At 35.7% G+C, this 22,992-nt stretch overlaps 1 protein-coding gene across 1 annotated transcript in view; it reads left to right on the top strand.

Moving 5' to 3' along the window:
• COL15A1 (collagen type XV alpha 1 chain) overlaps positions 1–22,992 on the top strand; it is a 121,660-nt gene that overhangs the window by 85,530 nt on the left and 13,138 nt on the right. The window contains exons 26-31 of the mRNA XM_074280639.1: positions 1,292–1,337; positions 3,710–3,799; positions 4,001–4,050; positions 4,176–4,277; positions 12,898–13,042; positions 16,617–16,681. Coding sequence (XP_074136740.1) covers positions 1,292–1,337; positions 3,710–3,799; positions 4,001–4,050; positions 4,176–4,277; positions 12,898–13,042; positions 16,617–16,681 — 498 coding nt within the window. The remainder of the gene's footprint in view (positions 1–1,291; positions 1,338–3,709; positions 3,800–4,000; positions 4,051–4,175; positions 4,278–12,897; positions 13,043–16,616; positions 16,682–22,992) is intronic.

The raw sequence follows: 22,992 nt of genomic DNA, 5'->3' as shown, positions 1-22,992 counted from the left end.
AAATCATCCCTATTTTTTTCCAGGTTAAAACAAAAAACAAAACTTAAGTTCAGGATATATGTATTCCTTTGTCCAAGGATACTTTTTTTGACAAAGTCTAAAGTAACATAGTAACTTCTCCTCATGTTTCCATTGTTTTAATTTCATCAACCACATCCTTCTAGTTGATGTGAACTAGAGTCAGAATAGCTGTTCCTCTTCTTGCTTCCATTGCTTTCTTCTATGCAGAGGAATAAAACAGCATTTATCTTCATTTTATTTGACTAAGATGATCAAAGAGAGCAAAAAGAGTCTAGGATAGTGAGGGCAACTTTGAATTTAATCACGCAGTCCAAATTTGACAGGGAGCTGAATATTACCAATAAGGCTCTTATGGAAGAGGGTAAGTGGGAGGAGATATGATACTCAATGTACTTTGATATAATATCCAATAAATATGAAGCAAATGCCATTAAACTAGCTTTTAATAAAAAGACAAAGGTAAAATGTTTCTTGAACAAAAAGTTAGCATTGTTATGTGAGGATACTGATTGACTCAGAAACCCACTGCAGTCTAAGAATGATATAAGATTTTTGACAAAGAGAGAATGAAAATTTGATGGAGATTTAAAATATAATTCAAAGAAAGAAAAGAGCTTTGCCTCATATCATTGTCATTTCTGGATTTATTACCTCTCCCTGGACTAGTTGCTTTTCATTGATTCACAACCAATCTATAGTATATAGGTTACTCTGAAAAGAAAGTGTGGAAAGTTATCTGAACAAAAAAAACTGAAGGCTCAATTAAGAAGATATGTTATGGCTATCTCCAAATGTCTCTTTTCTCTTGTCAGGATGAAGAAGACAGTGCTAAATAATTTGATGAATAATTCTTGAGGATTGGCAGAACTCTCAACTATATCCAATCCATTTTAAGAAAAAAAAGCATAGTGGCCAGATTTGATTTTTTAAAAGATCTATTATCTAAAAGCTTCCAGTTTCTCTCTGCTCAGTCCCTTGAGCAATAAGCCTGGATGCCACAGAGAGCCAGATTGCATGATATGTACTTCTTGCTGAGAGCATTGCATGTGACAGAGACAGTAGGCTTCTGGGTGACTCCCTAGTCCCTGTAGTTTAACCCAAACTACAAGGCAGGCTATGCATGTGAATATTATTTAGTTTAATATAAATGAAGTTTTAAATGTTTGCTAGACTTAATCTACTCCTGTACATAAGGTCAGATGAACAAAAACATTATGCTAACTAAAAATCAGTTTTGAATGTAAAGAGCTTCCTTCTTCTTTCTTTTTAGGTCAATCCTACTCATCCTGGGAATCAAGAACTAATAACTTTCCATGGTACTCGCTTTTTTATTTATTTATTATTTATCATATAGATTTTGGCCTTCACTAGACAAGAAAAAAAGACACTTCTGTTTGTCTAATGCACCTAGAAGGAATTCAAAAAATGACTGTGTATTTAAAGAGTTTCTTTGGTGGGGAACCATGTAACATTTCCAAGCAATTTTAACACATTCTTCTCTTTTTAAACAGCTCAAACTCTACTTTCTACAGGAAATCTTTTCTACTTGCTCCTAACTGCAAGTGCCCTGTTTTCCAAATTACTTTGCATTGAACCACCTTACATATATTTGTGAAGACCCTATACATATATTTTACATATACTTTATATGCACTTATCTCTCCTATCAGAATGTAAATTTCTTGAGAGAAAACATTACTTCATTCTTTATATTTCTAAGGTTCAACACAGTGCTATCTAGATCCACAATAGGTGCTTAATAAATGTTTATTAATTGAATGATAAATATACTTTGATAGCAGCTCTATAGAGCTCCCTTGAAAAGACTGTCCTGTAAAGCAGAACCATTAAGAAAGTTGCTGAATCTTCAAAACTTTTCCCAATGAACTCCTATCAACATTTTTTTTTATCTTCAAAACTGTAATGACTCAATCAATTAACAAGCATTTTTGAACTTGGCACCAGATACTTAGGAAACAAAGACAAAAATGAAATACTCTTCCCCTTTAAGAGTTTACATTCTAGGGGAGGAGGACAGTCTTTGCAAGGGCACAGGGGTGGGAGATAATGAGAAAGAAAATAGGCCAGCAACAAACGTTAAGGAAAATAGCTTAATTCTTGTCAGGGAAATTACAGTTTAAAGGGTCCAAGAGATCAATTCTTTTTTTCCCATTGGGTAAAGTGACACAATGAGTAACACTCATTTGCTCTTTAGATGGTATCACTTATATATGCAAAGCAGAATGAATTTAAGTTTATCTGGAGATAAGTGTACTCAATTAACCCATCAACATTTTTAAAAGAACAGTTCTTTATCTCAAACTTAAGCATAAAATTTCCTTCACTGCAAATCAACTCACATCAGTGCTCTGTACAAGGCTCAACACTGTTAGGCATCCAAGATCTAAAATAAGTCATTCTCTGAACAACTAAAATTTTTAATAAAAATGGAAACTGTGATTGAGAGTTCTATTTAGAGAAATACAGGAGCTGGAGTCATAAACCAACTCTCTGACAAATCATTCTCCGTGACTTTGGTAAAATCATATCATCTCAGTTTCCTTATCTATAAAGTCAGGAGACTAGAATGAATAGCCTCTAAGGAGTCCATCCTATGACTTCTCTGAATGGATCTCTTGAAATGTTTTATGTAGAATGAACTTTTGTGAATAATCATATTATGCATTATGGAAGTTGACTAGAGAAAAGGATCCCATAGAGAATTATTCTGTAAAGAGAATAATTACTAGAAACTACAACATCCATAGTAAAAATAATAATAGCATTTTGCAAACATTCATTATTTCATAAATTATGCCAACTCTGTAAATTAGGTGAAGAAATTAAAACTTTAAGTGGTAATATGATGGGGCCAAACTCACATAATAAGTAATACAGTTAGAATTAAAATCTAAAAAATTTTGAATTTTTTAGTGCTTTTTTTCCACTTAATTTTTTTTGGAGAGGCATTGTTTTTGTAAATCCAGACTTTTCACATAAAAGGAAATCTGTTTCATACACACCCACACACACACACACACACACACACACACACACACACACCCACACACACACCCACCCACACACACACACACACACACACACACACATACACCACTGTTTTTTAAAGTTTCTTTATTATTGGTATCTTGTTTTCATATCGCCTAAATTTGCAAATATATCCCCCACCTTTCCCAGTCTGGCACACCATCCTTATTAAAAAAATTTAAATAAAGGAAGGAGGGTAGTTCAATAAAATTTATCAGCATTATCAATCATATCAGAAAGTACATATATATAATATTCTAAACTTATAATCCTTGCATCTCCTTCCTCCTTTGCAAAGAAGGCAGGGCAATGAATTTTCTAATCTTGGGGGGAGTGAAAGAGGGAGAAGGATAAGCTTGGTCATTATAGTATTCTTATTGTTATTGTTCAGTTTCTTTTCTTTATTCTTTCCATTTAAATTGTTGTAATCATTGTTTCTATTGATTTCTTGGCTCAATCTCTTCGTACTTGTCATTTCTAATGTCACAGTAATAATGCATGACATTCATGTAATAAATTATTTAAGCAATTTCTCAATCAATGAGTACTAGCTTATGATGCCCTTTTTGGAAACTCCACCATATTCTGTGACCATTTCATAAAAAATTAAAATTATTTTCTGTATGTTTTTAAATGTCAGGCATTAAAGGAGAAAAAGGTTCCTGGGGCCTACCTGGGCAACCAGGCCCAAAGGGTGAAAAAGGAGATGAGGGTGAGCCAGGACCACCAGGTAATTTAAGTGTTATTCTATATTATTTTCCTCTTTAATTTTGAGGAATACAATTGAGCTAGGGCCTAGATTGCAGCCACTATTAACCCTTAATGTCAAGGCTGACATTATGTTCCAATGATGTACAAACTAAAAAATAATTAAAATGTTGGGAGATTTAATTTCTAAATAGAAATGATCATTTTTAATGTTCTTTTTCAGGTCCCCCAATTCCTGTTACATACTTGAAGCACTTTATGGATAGAATGAAGGTACTTACTTCTTCACTTATTATTTGCTCTCTGGCTAACTACCATTACTTAAGGATTACTGAGCTTATAAGGTTTGATCCATTTTGTTTTTTATGCTTAAATTTTTCAACGGTGTTTTCTTTGAGGGTGAATCTGGAAACAAAGGTATCAAAGGTGAAAAGGGAGACTCCAATGGTGGATTTTTTATGCCTGGGCCCCCTGGATTGCCGGGAAGTCCTGGACAAATGGTAGGTAATATCCCTTTAAAATAAAATTCTCATGCTGAAAATTATATATTGCATTATATATTGCATTAACAATAATTAGAAATTAGGCTACATCTCATAGATTCATAATCATTTCACTATGAAATATTTTTTTTCCATCTGTGCAGATAATAATCCTTGCTTTTTATATTCTGTGTCTTTGTTTTTTTGTAAATCTTCCATAGAGGATTTACCTAATGCCTTAGAGACTTCACTACAATTCTCTTAACATCATAGAATTATAGGATGATAGTTTCAGAGCTGGAAGGGATCTTAGAGAGTCTCCCCTCATTTTATAGATGGTTACATGACTTAAACTCTTCTTAAGTTCAAATCCAGTCTTAGATAATAACCAATTGTGTGACCCTGACCAAGTCACTTAACCCCATTTGCCTCAGTTTCTTCATCTGTAAAATGAGCTGGGGAAAGAAATGGCAAACTATTCTAGCATCTGAAAAACCCAAGAAAACCCAAATGGAGTCATGAAGAGTCAGACATGACTGAAAATAAATTGAACAGCACTGTTCCAGGTTCATATGGATAATAACTTGCCAGAGCCAGCTTTCAAACCTATACCTTAACTCTAAATTAAATGCTCTTTTCACTATTTTATGGACCCAGTGGAGTTTTCTGTCCCTCAATTTCACTGCATGACCAATTTATCTGCTCTTCTGGTTACATGTTTTCAATAATTTGTTTTGAGAGAATCATGTTGGAGAACATTCTCCTCATTCTCCTTATTCAGAGAAAGAATTATGGAGTCTGAATGCAGATTGAATTATATACTATTTTTTTTACTTTTTTTGTTTTTCATTCTCATGATTTTTCCCTTTTGTTCAGATTCTTCTTTTACAACATGACTAATATGTTTAATATGATTTTACATTTATAACCTTTTAGGTTACTTGCTATCTTGGGAAGGGTGAAGGGAAAATAGGGAGAAAAAATGGAAATCAAAAAGTAAATGTTGAAAACTAAAATATATATTATATATTAAAGAATATTATTTTTTCAAAAAGTAAATGTTATATATATATATATATATGTATATATATATATATATTAATAATATGTTTTGGCTTACTTCCCACATATAAGCCAAGACAGTAATATACTGTGAGTCTTTTATACCCACTATTCATTTTTCCATTGCCATTTTTGCGCTCTGAATTTTTTTTCCTGAAATTGTGATGTTTCATGGTTCCCAATAATATAGCACAACCCTAAGAATAATGGTATTTTTAAAAGAGAGAAGTGGTTTAGGATTATTGAATTTGGGAAAAACCAATGAACCCCCAAATCAGAACCCACATAATAAAAGAAAGCAAAACACCTTAACCCAAAGGAAGTAAATAAGGAAAAAAATCAAATATAATGTCAGACTAGTTGCAGAAAAAAATGGGAGTTGGGAGGGCTCATTACCATGTAAATAACTATTCCATCATGATATAATTTTTAGTTAAATAGAACTTCTGGGCACAAAGCATGAATCACTTTCCCAGAAGGAACTAGACTAAATAACTGTGTCAAACAGAAACTAGACAGCAGGGTTTAGACCAAAATTTATAGGCTTCTTCTTTTTGACTACTTACTATGTGATTTACTCAGCTTCACCATTTTCTCTAACGCTTTTCCATTCTTTAGTCACCTAGATTTGCTAGCTGGTTTCTAGATTATCTTACTGCTATTTTCTGGGCCATCCAAAAGCCTTCTTCAAATTCATAGAGTATGAGGCAAAATTCTAATTGTAGGAAGCCTGTAAAAGATTAACTGTCGAGTAATGTTTTAGAATGTCATTCACTTGCTTTAGAAGGGAATGTTGGCAATATCTGTAGGTTCAGGCAAATACCCAAATATACTGTTACTAACAGCATCAATCCACAGTAAATAGAAAAAATGGATAACAGATGCATGTTGCTCAGATAATGAGATGCAATTGAATTGATACCCCCATGATTGACTCTCTCATTCCCTATTATGAACTGGACACACACTGCATATAGATAATAAATTGGATCCAGAATTGAATAGGAAGAGAAAGGAATGAATCAAGAAAGTTTCACAGACTTTCAGTAATTCAAGGCACTCACCAACATAAAGCCCATATTGTGAGCATCAGGATTATCCCTAAATGATGGCACATAACCATAAATCATGTAATATATTGGTTTCATAAGAACCCAAACTAAAGAAGTTACCAGAAAAATGAAAAATCACACAGTGGGTCATGAAGTCAGAAGACTGATGTTAGCATTTTGTAATCACTTATTTCACATGAAGTAGTAGACTTAAAAAAATTCTACAGTTTGTCATAAGAGGAAGTGGGCCAACTATGTAACAAAAGCAAAAGATAATCTACCATAGTGCTAAGAATAATTAGAATTCAACAAATCTAGATTGATTTGTTGATGGCAATGGAACAGGATCCAAACTATTGAAAATATTGCTATCCCTTCCCATTTGAAAGGGTATTACATATAAATACCACACTATATATTAACATTTTAAAAGTTATTGAGTCCTTTCCTCCTATTCTTCTTTAAATGGTAGTTTACCTTGTCTGTGTGCCCCCGAGCATGGTCCCACAAGTGGGTCTTAAAATAGGAAATGAATGATAACCACTGGGGATTATATATAGGAAATTCCTGCTTCAGTGTGAGCTGAAATTAGATGACCTCTGAGGTTCCTTTAAGAGTTGAGAGCCTATGATTTTTTTTTAAATAGAGGAATTGAGGGGTGCCCAGATAATGAAAGAAACTGAAAATAAACAATCACTTTCCAAATCCTTGGTCCACACTACCAAATCCAGCAGAAAACATGATTGGGAAGACATAATATAATCAAGTTAGTTGTTTGCTTTTTTTGTTTCAGATGTCAACATTAACATTGTCAAAGTATTCATAAAATTTATACATATAATTTAGAATGATCCACATAGCTTAGGAACTTGTAATAATGATCATCAAATATTCATTTGAATACTTGCAACATACAAGATAGCATACTATTTTCTGGGAAAGATAGATAAGATGGTTCTCTGTCCACAACAAGTTTACATTTCAACTGGATACATAGGATTTGACATAAAAGATAATGATGATACTATGCTAAATCCCAAATAAGTGGCATGTCCAATTACTGCTACAGCAGCTGACAGGAGCAAGTAAATGAGTGAATGAAACTCATTTAATAAGTGCTTACTGTGTGCCAGACATTGGGTTAAATGTAGGGGTACAAATATAAAAGCAAGATAGTTCCTACTATAAAGGATTTATACTTGGTTATAGTCCTTCATTCTCAAAGAGGTCAAAAATGACATCACTATCTTAATCAAGTTAGTGTGTCTGACTATGATTGATCAGATCAATATGAGATTGGGCTGCTCTGTCATAAGTTAGACATAAATAGTCCCTCTGACATTTGGGGTGGATTCTTTAACTTTGAGCATCTCATATTTCTTCTGAACTAGGTCAATTCTGCTTTGCTCACAGAGCCCAGCATCTTTTCTCATGAGGGCATCCCATGCTAGGCAGTCCTGTGCCAGTGTCTCCCATGTCATACAATCAATTCTAAAGTTCTTAAGAGAGACCTTGAGAGTGTGACTACTTGCCTTGTGTGAGTTTATACTCTAAAATTGGGAGAAAACATATATAGGGAGTGATGACTAAGAAAAAGTACTTTTATCTATAAAGTCATAAGGATAATAAGTAGAGACATAGGTGGCTGATTAACATGCTCTTTTCATCTGTAATATTATTAATTTTCTAATGTTCTCAGACCAAGAGATTGGTCATCAAATCTTAAGGCTACAGCTAAGACCTCAGAGACTATATAGTCCTACCACCTCATTTTATGGAAGGTTAACTTGCCAAAGATCACAAGAACATTAAGTGTCAGAGGAACAATTACTAAGGAAACTCAGCTATTCTGATTTCAAAGCCAGGATTCTTTGCACAATACCAAAAGGGTACATATATATATGGCAGCAGAGTCCATAGTAAGAAAATGGCTGGAACGGATTGGGATGTGAAATATGGTGTGTCCTAGGGCTGGATAGATAGAGTAAACTATATTATTAATCAGATTAGATCTATCCTGGGGTAGTCATCAAAATTTAGGGAGGTACTCAGGCTCCTGTGACTTTAAGCACCAAGCAGATAGGATCCAAGAGCTGCCTAGGGTTGTTAAAAGGCAGCTGAACCTGCCAAGGAATATCCATTTCCATCTGTCTCTGTGATTTCTTTGTACCACATGATCAAAAAAAATTAAGTTAACATATGTAAAGTGATGTGCAAACTTTAAAGCATTATATACATATTAACTATTGTTGTTGTTGTTGTTGTTGTTGTTGTTGTTGTTGATGATGATGTTGTTATTCCCTTCAAGACAATCACTCTCTCTAGATGCTAGCTGGCTTTCTGCTGTCCCCCTGGTGGATCTTTTCCACAGCTAAGTTGTCTTCCTTTCCCTTTCTCACTATAATTTATCTCATTATTGAGAAATGATTTGATTCATTGGCAATCCTGTTATCTCTATTTGTAGATCAGGGCTTCTTAAATTTTTTTCCACCCATGACTCCTTATTGTATGATAATTTTTATGAAATAGGTATTCAAATAAAAAATTTACTGATTAAAAAATCATAATTTCAGAACCCCAACATTAAATTATAAGAGCCTATATAGGGTTGCAACTTTCCCTTCCTCCTGAAACTTTGCCTTGATATAAGGCTTATTACTTCCATGTCTGCTGCTTCTGAGTCCAGTTGTGGGAACAAAGTCCCAGATACAATTTCAACCTAAAAGGCAGCCCTCATACACACAGAGAACATTATGGCCTCGTAACATGGCTTTCAAGTGGAAAATCTGATAAAAATTTCCATCTTGCCAGTATAAACTGCCTACAATTAGATATAATTAATAGCAACTAACAGCACTTAACTGAAAAAAAAAAAAGGCAGCCTCTAGGTTCAAGATATATTCCTCAATAGAAACCTCAATTCTTAAATAAGGTTTCAGGGCTAGAAATAGCCCACACCTTCTTAACTTCACCTGGCCCTAGTCATTTGATTGATTCATCAGTTTTCTACACAAATTCAAAGGTCTTGCCCAGTTTCCTGCTGTGTCTACAATTCTATGGTCCTCTAGGCAAAAGCTTTCCCCATAAATTACCTTAAAATGATCCTTGTTGTTGAAAAAGCTGCCATATGAATAGTACCATATATTAATGAGGATAGTCCTTTACTAGGCAGATGCACAGATTTTGTTCTGGGTCTAGGAGTTCAAAGAAGTAATCAAGAACTCCACTGAAAGACCTCATAGAATTTTAGAGCTGAAAATGAATTCAGAAGTCATCTAATCCAACCCAGATCTGCAACATGAATTTCCTCTACATTTCTAGCTTGTTGAGAGTTGGGTTTATGAGGACTGAACATTTAGTATAGATGTGTGAAATGAATTTAACATTATCCAACTGTGCCTTTCCTTTTGTGTTGCCATACTGATTCCTCACATCAGAAAATCACTTGCTTGTTGAGATTCCCTAGCTGGCCAATTAAACATACTACCTCCTTTTAGCCATCCTAAGATAGCTCATATATGGTTAACATAATGAAAATGTGTAACATCTGAGATTTACAACCCCCTTGTTGGAGTTGTATCTCATAGAATTAGTTGATATTCTACCTCTTTGGTTGCCCCATATAAAACTGTAAATTCTTGTAAATTTTATAATATAGATTTTAGTGGTTTTCATGTTAGATATTAAGAAATCACGGGGAGTAGAAGGGATAGAAATTAGACTTGTAATTTTATTGGTCTAATTAACTTCAAGGTGAGGTAGTTCCTGTTAAGTGCCTTTTGTGAAACTTGTAATCTTAAAAAGTTGCTTAGACCTAGGTCTTAAACTCAAAACTTTGTGGCCAGTTCTCTATTCTCTGCAGTTCTCTATTCACAAAGACCTGGGCTCAAATTATGCCTCAGACATTCACTGAATAAAATACCCTAGGCAAGTAATTTAATCTCTATGTGCCTTTGGCCATTTCTTAGGATGTATCTATGAAATCAAAGATGGATTACAATCTGTATCTGCCTGGAAATTTCCACCCCAAGAGATCCTTACTTTGATAGAAGCAAAAATCTTTCCACCATTTCATTGTATTTGCATGCATTATCTAATGAGAGATTGAAGAGGACATACTTATTTCCAGTAGTCTTCAAAATCTTGTCCCTGTTTCTATTTTGAATTTAGTAAAAATTGAAGAGTATATAATTAAGTAGATGCATTGCTACACATCCTCATTTTGTGTCATTATTTTTGACATCTAATATTGCTGATAAGTAAATAAAATGTTCATAAGAGTCTGCAGCTTGTGTAATTTGACAGATAAATTATAACATCTTTTATAAATAGTCAAACAGGTCTTATAGCTGGGATGGTTTCTCACAATAGCTTCTTTTGATTTCATTGAAAGTGAAAAGAAATTGGAGAGTGGGGCAAGCTAACTCATTCCTTTCTTCACTGTCAGGTTAAGAATCTATAATTGTTTACTCTTGTGGGTGCTTCAGGTTCCTAAGCAGTACAATAATTATCCAGAGAAAGTTTTCCCTAAATTTCATTTTTTAACTGTTTCATAGGAGAAATGTCTCTTCCTGGGTAGGAATCAAAAGCTAAAAATACAAATATTTCTTCTTTTGTTTAGCCCTAAAATGAAATATGACTCTCTTTTCTTAAATCAATTGCTTTTAAAGGGAGTCTTAAATCAAGAGCTTCTATTGTTTAGCAAAGAACTTTTAGTTTAAAGAAAAAATTCTACCCATTATACCCTGATGGGTTAAGAAAATGTCACAGTCTCTTTTTTTAAAAAATTGTTTTAACTTCTAGTGACAAGGTTAAGTACTCATAAATATGAACCAGAATAAAAGAAAGTACCCACAAAAATATGAAAACAATGAAGGGAAATTATGTGCAAAAGTGTTTGTAATTATATATAAAACCAAACAGATCCATTATTCCCCCTTTGTTAAATGAAACAGAAGCTAAATCAGAAAATTTGGAAAAATCTAATATGTACTTCTTGGGAGACCCAGGAAAATCATTTAATCTTCCAATGATTCAAGCAAACTCCCAAAGCAAAGCTCTCAATCACAAAACATTGACATTGGTAGAGAGAATATCTTTGTCTGGCATTCCTTATACCAGTGAATCACAAATATAGACCAAAAAACCTAATTATTCAAGATGAGTTTCAGTTTTTTGAAAGCAAATGTTGCTTTCACTTACCAAGTTAATGTCAGTGTGCAAGTATTGCTTTTGGTTCCTCTTCCTTTACTGTGTTCTTTCTATAACATGTAACACAGATCACTCTGACCCCCATTGCAGGGGTGTTACATTTCCCCCCTTCTCCTGGTTGGTTCTCTGGTACCCTTAAAGGGGAATGAAAATGTTGGGGCTCTCTGAAAATCACTTCAGTTCCTACCAGTAGTCATTCCCTCCAAAGGCTGGGGTGATCCTGGTTTTATTTAGTCACTAACTGTCAGATTAGCTTTTTATAAAGAAATATTTACTTCAAAAAGCATAACAACAAATATTAAAATAATATAACTCAATTCCCATAGAACTCAAGGAGCTTTGTAAATGAATATGGGAGGGGGTCATGAAATCATGATTTATTATCAGCAAATGTTTGATTTGTATACCTATTTTATATATCTATATGCCCGGAGTTGCATAAAAATTTCTTAGGCGAAAAGGGGTTGCACTTGGAAATAGTTTTAAAAGCCCTGAAAAAGAACAATTCCATTTCCAAGTCCAAAAACCAACTTGGGTTCTAATCTCAGACACCCTGACTTCTTGAGGATTCCCTGCTGGCCCATTTGCCTATATCACTTCACCTGTAATTCTAGTTCTAGGATCAATGTAGCTTAGACTCTAGTCTGGTGGGATTTATCTCCAGCACCTAAAACTGTGAGGGACACATAGAACAAAACCAAAAACAAACACTCCAGCCCATTTCTTAGGACCAGGGTAAAAGTGAGGAAGGGGAAAGTTTTCCTTCTCCCAGTTCAGTTTACATGAGTAAACTGTGATTTTCATTCCTTGGACATAGCAGAAAGGAGTTCCCAGGAAAGAGAGCATCCGTTTCAATCTATCCAGCTAAAAAGATTCAGACTATTCTAGTTACATAGCTAATCAAAGGAAGTTACTCCTCCTGCCATGCCTTAGGGGTAATACCAGGAAGCAGGACACCTCCATGTTAGGGCATGTGCACTATATGTGACAAACTCTCTTATAAACATAACAACTTAATTGTATTTCTTTTCTAATATGCCTCCTGTTATCATCTCTTCTGGCTCTCTGGACATCATGTTAGCACTAATGAATACAGATGCTTAGGATGAGCCTTGAACACTGTCAATGTGGAGAAGAAAATTATTTCATAAGGCCATTAGTGAATGTTTGATTACCATTTTTGGTAGAAAATGTAAGTTTTAAATGAGAAATTCAAGACAATTTCCTTAAAAGATCCATCGCTCAGAAATCCAAATGTCTAAGCGACTAATAGCGAATAATTTTCCTCTATTACTTTGGGTTTGCTTTACTAGGGCCAGAAAGGAGATTCTGTCATTGGACCCAGAGGCCCACCTGGGGCACCAGGCTTGCCTGGGCCTCCTGGTTATGGAGCTCATGGACCCCCAGGACCTCCAGGACCCCCAGGGCCACCAGGCCCCCCAGCAATATTGGGATCAGGTTAGTACTAGTAATTATTTCATTTCATCTTTGTAACTCTGATACCTGGCACACAATAAGTATTTTTAAAATGTATTAAATGGATGTTCTAAGTTGGTGCCAACTCTTATATTCACAGGTGGATTAAATAGTACTTTCTATCATGGACAATCATATTCTTATGAACAAAAGTTTCTCCAAAGACTTTCAGAAACATAGAGCTTATAATAATTTGTATTTTTATGTAGCTATTGGCAACAAATACTACATCATCCCTGGCTATTTCAATTAATCTTCAGTTTAGGTTTGATTTATAGTAGAAAATAATAGCATAACATGGATCAATTAATAGCATATACTGTGTTACCTGATGATTTAAACACTATTTTTTATTCTCTCCAGACTGGGGGGGAGGGGTGTATGTATATATGTGTGTACCAGTAAATGTAAGGCATACTCATAACTTCAGTTTTTTTTTTTTTTAGCAATTTACAAATGTTCTAAACTTCCTGTCTTTGTGGAGAAATAAATTATAGAAAGAAAACTGAAAATGAAAATAATAAACAAAAGTCATATCAATCATTAAGTCACCCACAAGGATGACCCAGTTACTTCCTCTTTAACAAACTGTAGCTCAGAGCTCAAGGCTTAAGTGCAGTTTATATTAGGATTTATAAACAACATAATAAACCATTTACCTCACTTCTATGTTTTGAAGGAAAGAGTTTTTTGTAAAGTGCTATGTAAATACAAGTTTCTTGAATTTATCTTTTTTTTTTAAATTCCTGTTGGATTTGTGTATTTCCACATAATTTGAAGTGTTACACATTTACTTATCCAAATGTTTCAAGCACTTATAACCTAGAAGAGAGTATTTCATCCTGGAGATATATACAAGAGCTTCTAGAATTTATTGACCTATACTTTAGGAAAATTACTTTAGACACTGGATGGAGTATACATTGGAACAAAGGGATATTTGAGGCTGAGAGGTCAATTAGGAGGTTGCCATAATAATTGGGATGAGAGGCCTGAATTAACATGATGACTGAATGAGTAGAGAGAAGGAGGCAGATGCCAGGGGTGTTGTGGAGATAGAAACAATAATATTTGGCAACTGATTAGGTATGTGATGTGAAGGAATATTGGCAAGACTAGGGAAAAATTGTGTTGTGGATCTGGAAAATAGCAAAATGATAGGGCCCTTGATAGAAACTATCTCGGGAGATTAGACCACAGCTTCTTGAGAAAAAGATGGATTCATGTGATGGACTTTGTTTACAATACCATTTTTCCATGAACCCAAACACCAGGTAAAATACAGAGTGCCTACTGTTTTCCTTTATACCCAGTTTCCCTTGTCATATCCATGAGAATCTTCTGTATTAAGTTTAGGCAACATTAGCTTAGGAAAATATGTACAGAGTTCCTGCCAAGAGACCAGTGCTTATTTATAAAAATTTTGCAAACAAACCACACCTTTTAAAAAATGGAATCTGCCCTAACTGTGAGTTTTCTTTACCTCTGTTGCAACTTCTGGTATGTCCTCTCAAAAGTTCTCTGTCTGTCTTCCTGACTGATTAAAGTAGACTGTTTTTAATGTCCCAAATCCTACTTCACATTTTTCCCCACAAAGGAACAGAAGCCAGGAGCTAGAAGCGTAAAGGAAGTAATATGACAACCTTTCCATGATAGTCCTACTTCTCCTTCCTTTCAGCTGCCAACTTTCCTGGCTCTGTAGCTGCCTCATTAATAACAAAGAAAATGGCAGTTCTTTTCTATGGATTTCTGGGAGAGAATGATAGGTGAAAAGAAAAGAGAATGGCATGGGCCATTCTAATAGGACCTCAGAATCTCCCCTATATCATGCGCATCCAGCTAGACTTTTTGCTGCTCCTCACATGTGATAAACCCTCTCCAAATTCCATGCTTTCACACTAGTTGTCCTTCATGCCCCTCTTCACCTCTGACTCTTAGAACCCAACCTTTTGTTTCCTTTAATATTCAGTTTAAATGATACCTTACATATTAAAACTCTCCTGATCCCTCCCCAACTGCCATCACCTCTCTCCCCTAACCCACAATGTCTTTGTATTATATGGCTAAGTGACATATACATATCTCCAATAACTTGTCCTCCAACCTCCACTTGAATACTACTGACAGGGAACTTTCTGCCTCCCAAGGCAATCTGCTTTATTTTTTTAAAACTTTCTAACTTCAAGGAATTTTTTTCTTATATTCTGATTCTGCCACTGAAATTTCTATTCACTAATCCTTACCTTCTGGATACATAGAGACAAAGAAAAAAACAACAGAGACAACAGAGAGATCGAGAGAAAACGAAAGAGAGTGTTTATTAAGCACTTATTTTGTGTTTATTATTTCATGGCACTTATTATGTGCCAGGCACTCTGCTAAGTACTGAGAATGCAACACATGAAAAAAGAGACAGTCTCCTCTCTCAAAGGGCTTGCATTCAGAAAGGAAAGCACAAAGAGGGGAAATATGTGAACAAGGTAGAGAAGTATTCTGCAGAATCAGATTAGAAGTAAACAGGGGCCAGGGACTTCCTTAAATGGAGGTTTTGAGGAACACTCACCAGTCAGAGGATGAGGCAAACATCATTTCCCCTTTAGATACCTTGTAGGTTCATAATTGTTCATGTGTTCTGGTTTTTTTTTTTTTTTTTTTTTTTTTTGCTTTTTTTTTTTTTTTGTATCTGTGATGTTTAATCCCATGCCCAGATTATAGTAAGTTCTTTAATAAATGTTTGCAAAGTTTGATCCTTCTTCCATATGACAGCCCTTCAGAAATTTGAAGTCAAGAGTCATTCTCCCCCTCAGTGCCTCTTTTCCAGACTACACATTTTTAGTTCCTTCAGATGATTTATTTGAGTTGCCTCAAGTCATTAAATTCTCCTTATTACAGATTTATTAGGCCCATCAGCATAATGTAGAGAAAGTCTTAACAGTACTGACAAGTTATTCTTCTCGAAATTTCATTGACAATTATCAGAAAACACTCTTTTCTGAATGTTTGCAATTTAATTGGGGATGATTAATTATTTTTCTATGCACTGTTTTTGTTTCTGTCTAAGGAGAAAACAACTGGAAGAATGTTAATGGAATATTTGCATCCTATGGAGCATGCTCAGTTATAATGAGACAAATGACAATATTATGGGATGCAATCAAACTAAGAGAGTGAGAGAAGAGAGAGAGAGAGAGAGAGAGAGAGAGAGAGAGAGAAAGAGAGAGAGAGAGAGAGAGAGAGAGAGAGAGAGAGAGAGAGAGAGAAAGGGAGAGAGAGAGAAAGAGAGAGAGAGAGAGAGAGAGAGAGAGAGAGAGAGAGAGAGAGAGAGAGAGAGAGAGAGAGAGAGAGAGAGAGAGAGGAGAGAGAAGGAGGGAAGGAGAGTAGGACAGAGGGAGGGAGGGAGAGAGAAACAGACAGAGAGAAGGAAGGAGAGAGTATAGGACACAAGATAGAGAAAGGGAAGATGGGATGGAGAGGGGGAAGGGAAAAGAAAGAAGAGAGACAGAGAGAAAGAGAGAGAAAGAGAGAGAGGTAATATAAACTTTCTGCTTTATTTCAGCGGTGGCACTTCCAGGCCCACCTGGCCCTCCAGGTCAGCCAGGACGTCCAGGATCCAGGAACCTGGTCAGTTAATATTTATATAATCAAAGAGAAAAGTGACATATATATATATATATATATATATATATATATATACATATATAATAAAGGGGTCCCTATTGAGAATGATTTCTATTGGAAAATGTCAAGAATGTGCCTTTATTTAATTATTAAATGATCAGAAGTTCTCAAATTTCTGAAGCCGTCTTCTCAGGACTATGACATACCCTGATTTCTGGAATTATTAAAAAATTACTTTCCACTTCCTGGTGAGTTAATAGTTATATCCTGACTCGAGAAAAAAAATGGTCATTTAGGATTTAAATTCTATCCTAAAGCATCTATTTTGAAGATTTGGAACTAGAATCTTTAGCCCCAGCATGTTTGTGTTTGGCATCCTTAGGCTTGCATTGAATAAGTTTAGCAGCCTTGGAATCACTGGGCTTTTGCCATAGAATCAGGCCTGGTGGTTTTAGGATCGTACTTCTGACCCTACTGTCAGACTTGACCTTGGATCAGTGATCCTGGTAACCTTGGGGTCAGTGGTTTTGGTGACCATAGAGGGGAGCTTCATGATCCTAGGGTCTGGAAATTTGATGCCAGTCTTAAAACCTGGATAGGTGGCCGTCTTAGGGAAGGAATACCAGACATTTGCCTGGAGAATCTTGGCTTTGCAGATCTTGGTGCTCCAGGACTTGATGACTTCTGCTCAGTCCTTGATGCATCTTCTTTAGCCTCTTCTTCTTGTGTTTCTTAGCATGTATTTCAGAAACTTGGGGCCTACCTCTTTCAGAGACTCATATCTCTGTGATAGAGATTTCTTGCTGCCATTTCTGTGTCATTTTTGGTATGCTTATGAATGACATGGTTCTTAAACTTACTATTATGAACTAGTAGTGGCTGAGAGTAAGAGAACGAGGAAGAAGAGAATGGACTCCTAAAAAACAGAGATTCACAGGATCAAACAAAATCTAAGATTTAGAGCATAAAAGTGATCTATTTAGTCCAACCCCTTCATTTTACAGATGAGAAAACCAAAATCCAAGGAGGTCATAAGGTGATCCTAGAGAGCTGAAATGGACATTAGAAATGGAAGCCATTTACTCTCATCTTAAAAATGAGAAAAGTGGGGCACAAAAAAAATCAATTGATTTGCCTAGGGTAACACAGCAAAGATGTGGCAGAATTTGAATTCAGATCTTTTGACTGCAAAGTCAGCACTCTTTGCACTGTACCATTCTGCTGCCATAAGACCATTAGCTTATAAATTGTTATGTTGTAGTAAAATAATACTTCAATTAATGCACTGCTAGACTTTCTGCTTAAGCACAAAATAAGCAAGAAACTAAAATAGCCCTTTACTGAAACAGCTTGTAGAGAGAACTACATTTAATTCAATAATGGCAAGAAGGATTTGGTCTTGTATCTATAATGAATAATAATTTTATTAGATCTTTGTAATTATCATAATTTTTATATAGATAATTTCATTTGATTCTGTGAAGAAGACAGGAAAATATTGTTATTCCCATTTCTCACATATTGAAACTGAGGAGAATAGCATTTGAATGACCTATCCAATAACACAAAGCTAGTAAATGGACCAGAAGGCAAATCTGGATCCTGATTTGTTGGTCTAACTGTTGTTAACAGTACTTCTCAAGATTCTACCTTGAGGACAGATTCACAGGTTGAAGCAGCCTTTCTCAAACAATATTTTCACTCTCTGCAAAAAAGCTTCTTCCTTAATGTTGCTATCAATGTCCTTAGTGACTTAGTGGCAACATACCAAACATTATGATTTCTGAATCACCAACACTGTTGACCCTAGGCCTCTTATCAGTTTAAATCTGTGTTTATACTCCATATTGCATTTGACTTTGTTGATGGATTCTGAAGGAATAAGTCTCACTGTTCCAGGAATTTGTACTAAGATTCATAAGGAAAGCATAGTTCCAAATCTGTGTATCTTTTATGGGACTTCTCCAGGCATAACACCAGATCTCAATTTACACAAGTTCTCCTTAATGTTCTATTTTTAACATAACTCCAGGCACAAACATCAAAAATTATATCTTAAATGCTGTAAAGAGATTAAAAATTTTAAATAGTGTCTGTATAATAAAATCTGTTCCATAATGAACTGATTTCTATAATGATATTTTATATAACATTCTGGGCCACAAGTAGAAGCACACAGTATGCTGAGTTATGTGCCCATATAGAGTTATATGCCCATAACTCTAGAGCAAGAAGATAACTTGTTTATGGAAGACAATTGAGACTTAGGAAGATTCAATGACTTATCCAAAGTCACATAGATACAGAATGTGAACCCAGCTTCTCTGAGACCACTTTCACTCTATCACACTGATTCATGCTATTAATTTATTGTTGTTCAGTTATGTCTGACTTTTCATGACCCAATTCGGGAATTTCTTTGGAGAGATACTGGATTTGCCATTTCCTTCTTCAGCTCATTTTGCAGATGAGGAAACTGAGGCAGAGTTGAGTGATTTGCCCAGGGTCACTCAGCTAATAACATCTGAGGTTAGATTTGAACTCAAGAATACAAGTCTTTCTGACTCTAGGCTCTATCCACTGAGCCACCTGACCACCCTGCTGTTAATTGCCAGTCACCATTCCTGCCTTCTACAGATGAGTTTAATAAATGGCTTTCCAGAATATCTTCTGGCAAGCCCTTGTGTCATGTAAACCTGAAATGAAGAACTAGAGGGCTCCAAAGATGAAAGAACCCTTTAAAAAAAAGAGAAGAAAGAAAAGAAGGAGAAAGAGAAGGAGAAAGAATAAGAGGAGAAAAAGGAAAAGGAGGAGGAGGAGAAGATGGAGGAAGAGGAGGAAGAGGAGAAAGAAGAAGGAAGAGGAGAAGGAGGAAGAAGGAGGAGAAGGAGGAGAAGAAGAAAGAAGAAGGAGGAGAAGAAGGAGAAGAAGAAAAAGGAGGAGGAGGAGGAGGAAGAGGAGGAGGAGGAGGAAGAGGAAGAGGAAGAGGAGGAGGAGGAGGAAGAGGAGGAGAAGGAGGAGGAAGAGGAGGAGAAGGAGGAGGAAGAGGAGGAGGAGGAAGAAGAGGAGGAGAAGGAGGAGGAAGAGGAGAAGGAGGAGGAAGAGGAGGAGGAGGAGGAAGAGGAGAAGGAGAAGAAAGAGGAGGAGGAGGAGGAGGAGGAAAAGGAGGAGAAGGAGGAGAAGAGGAGGAGGAGGAGGAGGAGAAGAAGGAGGAGAAGGAGAAGAAGAAGGAGGAGGAGGAGAAGAAGGAGAAGGAGAAGGAGAAGAAGAAGAAGAAGAAGAAGAAGAAGAAGAAGAAGAAGAAGAAGAAGAAGAAGAAGAAGAAGAAGAAGAAGAAGAAGAAGAAGAAGGAGGAGGAGGAGGAGGAGGAGGAGGAGGAGGAGGAGGAGGAGGAGGAGGAGGAGGAGGAGGAGGAGGAGGAGGAGGAGGAGGAGGAGGAGGAGGAGGAGGAGGAGGAGGAGGAGGAGGAGGAGGAGGAGGAGGAGGAGGAGGAGGAGGAGGAGGAGGAGGAAGAGGAGAAAAAGAAGAAGAAAAAGAAGGAGAAGAAGAAATTTCATTGGCTTGCACTGTAGGAATAAGAAGTAAGCATGTACAACTTTAAAAGCTCTAGGACATTGAAACTTTCACTTTAGTAGCATCTGTTGCATACAAAGCAGCTGATTTATTCTACTTGGTTTATTAAATTCAAAAGGAGCATTTGTGATGGAAGAAACATTACCAGATGAGACCAGTTTGATCAGCATTATAAAAATATCCAAAGATAAACTTTATTCTTAAGTGATTTCTCTTTAAAAGCCACATCACTCTGTGATTTGGGGATTTATTGATTGCTTTCCAGTGTCATCTTAGAAGTGGCAAAACTGCCCTTCCAAAAATATACATGGCGCAGGCATATATTTACTTAGTGCTATCTTTTGCTTCCTCAGTTTGGTTGAGAGTGGCCAAAGAGTTGCCCACAAGTCTTTTGATAGAACAATGCAAATAAAATCTGATCTAGATATTCTAATTTAGATCTCTTTCCTGTTCAGAAGTTCTCAGCAGAATTAGTAGAGAATTTGATCAAGAATTCTTGTAAAAGGGAGCCAGGTGGCAGGAACACTAGAGGGCTGGGTTTGCAATCAGTAAGACCCAAATTAAAATCTTATCTTAGATATTAGGTGACCCTGAGGAAATCACTTAAATGGTTTCAGCCTCATCAGTTCCCTCATCCATAAAATGAGAAGGGTTGGACTCTGTTCTCCAAAGTTCCATTTCAGTTTTAAATCTATAGTATCTAAATCTAAATCTACTACTAAAATTTAGATGCCATACTATAAATGAGTACTGATTCACCATTTTTTTATGCTTGCTTTTTTGAAGCCATGCATAGATCTTCATTTTCTCTTAAAAGAGAACTTGAAAAAACTTAAAAGTTTTAAGAAAACCTTCTTAAGCTTCTTTTACTAGAGTTAGATGGCTTTCAGTAATTAATACGTGAGTCAAATCTTCTGTTTGTAGATACATTATTTCATATATTCTGTATTTTTACAAGCTATAGAAATATAACCTACTTTGGTCTAATTTATTTCTGCATTTTAGTGAAAACCTTTGAATACTTGAAAATAATTGTATTAGGCTCTTTGGTATGACTTCAGTGAAGTACCACCAGAATGGAGTGGTATTCACTGAAACTATTGAACTGAATAAGATTTGAGTGTCCTTCCTTCACTAAAAGCCTCCATCCCCAAATGCTGCAGAGCAGTCTTTTAGTGTGATACAGTGATATCCTCAGATACTAAGGTATATTCAGGTAGGTGTCCAAACAGACATTGCTGAGCTGTTCAAGCTTTTTAAAAAATTTCTATCTCACACCTGCTTTTCTCCTCTGCTGTCAGAGTGCCTGCTGCCTCAGTTCCCATTTCTAATCTTTGCCCAGGCTTCTGCTGTTTGGGGCTTCTGGTACTTGGCACACTCTTTCCTCTTTTATTTATTCTTTTTCTTCTTGCTTGATTTATCTACTTCCTTTTTTTATTCCTTCTCCTACATTTTTGGGGGGATTTCTGTTGTTGTTTTGGTTTGGGTTGGGTTTTTGAAATCAGGCTTGACTTTCACAGCCATGATAGTGATGCATCCTTTGAGGTCAACAAACAAAATGTCAGATAGACTCATGAAATCTTTGGCTCTTTTTGACTAGTTTCAAGTTGCTTTGCTGCTCAGACATACTTTCTTTGCTGCCAAAGATGATGGCTTAAAAAAAAAAAAAACTTTTGAATAACTACTATTTTGTGAGCTTAAGTCTTGGGAGACAGCATGGAAAAAAATCATGCATTTGGAAGTGGAGGCTGGAGATTCAATGTCAGTTCTGCTAACTTGCTACCTGTGTTAATTGGAGCATAATCATTTTTCCATTATAGGCCTTTTTTCCTCATCTAGAAGGGGAGAAGATTAGATGAAATTAATTCTAAGCTCCCTTCCAGCTCCAAGACTATGATTCTATGAAACCTAATCTCTAAGTTAAATATATCTGTACTATACTTTCTGTATAAATTAGGTGTGAACAAACTTTTTTCAATGGAGAATCATTGTCTTATAGTAAAAATTTAATAAGTACTATGCAGCCCAATATGTTTACAGATATGTTGGGGGCAGCAAACACATTTAGAGAAAAATTTAAAAGCTTTAATGTAATGATCTTTTGAAATTTAGAAAAGGAAACATAAAAGTTCATCCAATCTGTAAAATAATTTGAGAACATGTACTTGAATCCCATTGAAATGTCGTATCATGGGAAATAGAGGAAGAAAACAAGTCAATCAAGAGAGAGGGAAAGAAAAATATTGAATGGAAAAAGAGGCAAATCCTAAATTTTGCGACTTTAAAATCATAAAATGGCAAAGTTAGAAATGTCCTTATCTGACCAGTTGCACAATCCCCTTGATTAACATCCCTTTGCTTAAATTCTTTTGATAACAGGTTTGTCACTAGTTTTGAAAGACAATGCAATTATTGGACAGTTTTTATTGTTAGAAAGGCTTTCCTCATTTTGAACTGAAATTTGCTTCAGTGTAAATTATACTTCTTTGTCCTAAGCTGTCCTCTGTAGGAAAGAAAGAAAAAAGAAAGAAAGGAAGGGAGGAAGGGAGAGAGAGAGAAAGACAGAGAGAGACAGAGAGACACAGAGAGAGAGAGACACACACACAGAGAGACAGAGAAAGAGAGAGAGAGAAAGAAAAAGAAAGAAAGAAGAAGAAAAAGAAAGGAAGGAGGAAGAGAGGGAGGGAAGAAAAAGCACCTCCCTATATTTTTTCTTCTCCATGCCCAATGTCACTACTTCC

This window comes from Sminthopsis crassicaudata, chromosome 1, assembly GCF_048593235.1.
Source record: "Sminthopsis crassicaudata isolate SCR6 chromosome 1, ASM4859323v1, whole genome shotgun sequence".
Lineage (NCBI taxonomy): Eukaryota > Metazoa > Chordata > Mammalia > Dasyuromorphia > Dasyuridae > Sminthopsis > Sminthopsis crassicaudata.
The sequence above is the reverse complement of the archived record's forward strand: the minus strand, read 5'-3'. Positions and strand labels throughout refer to the sequence as shown.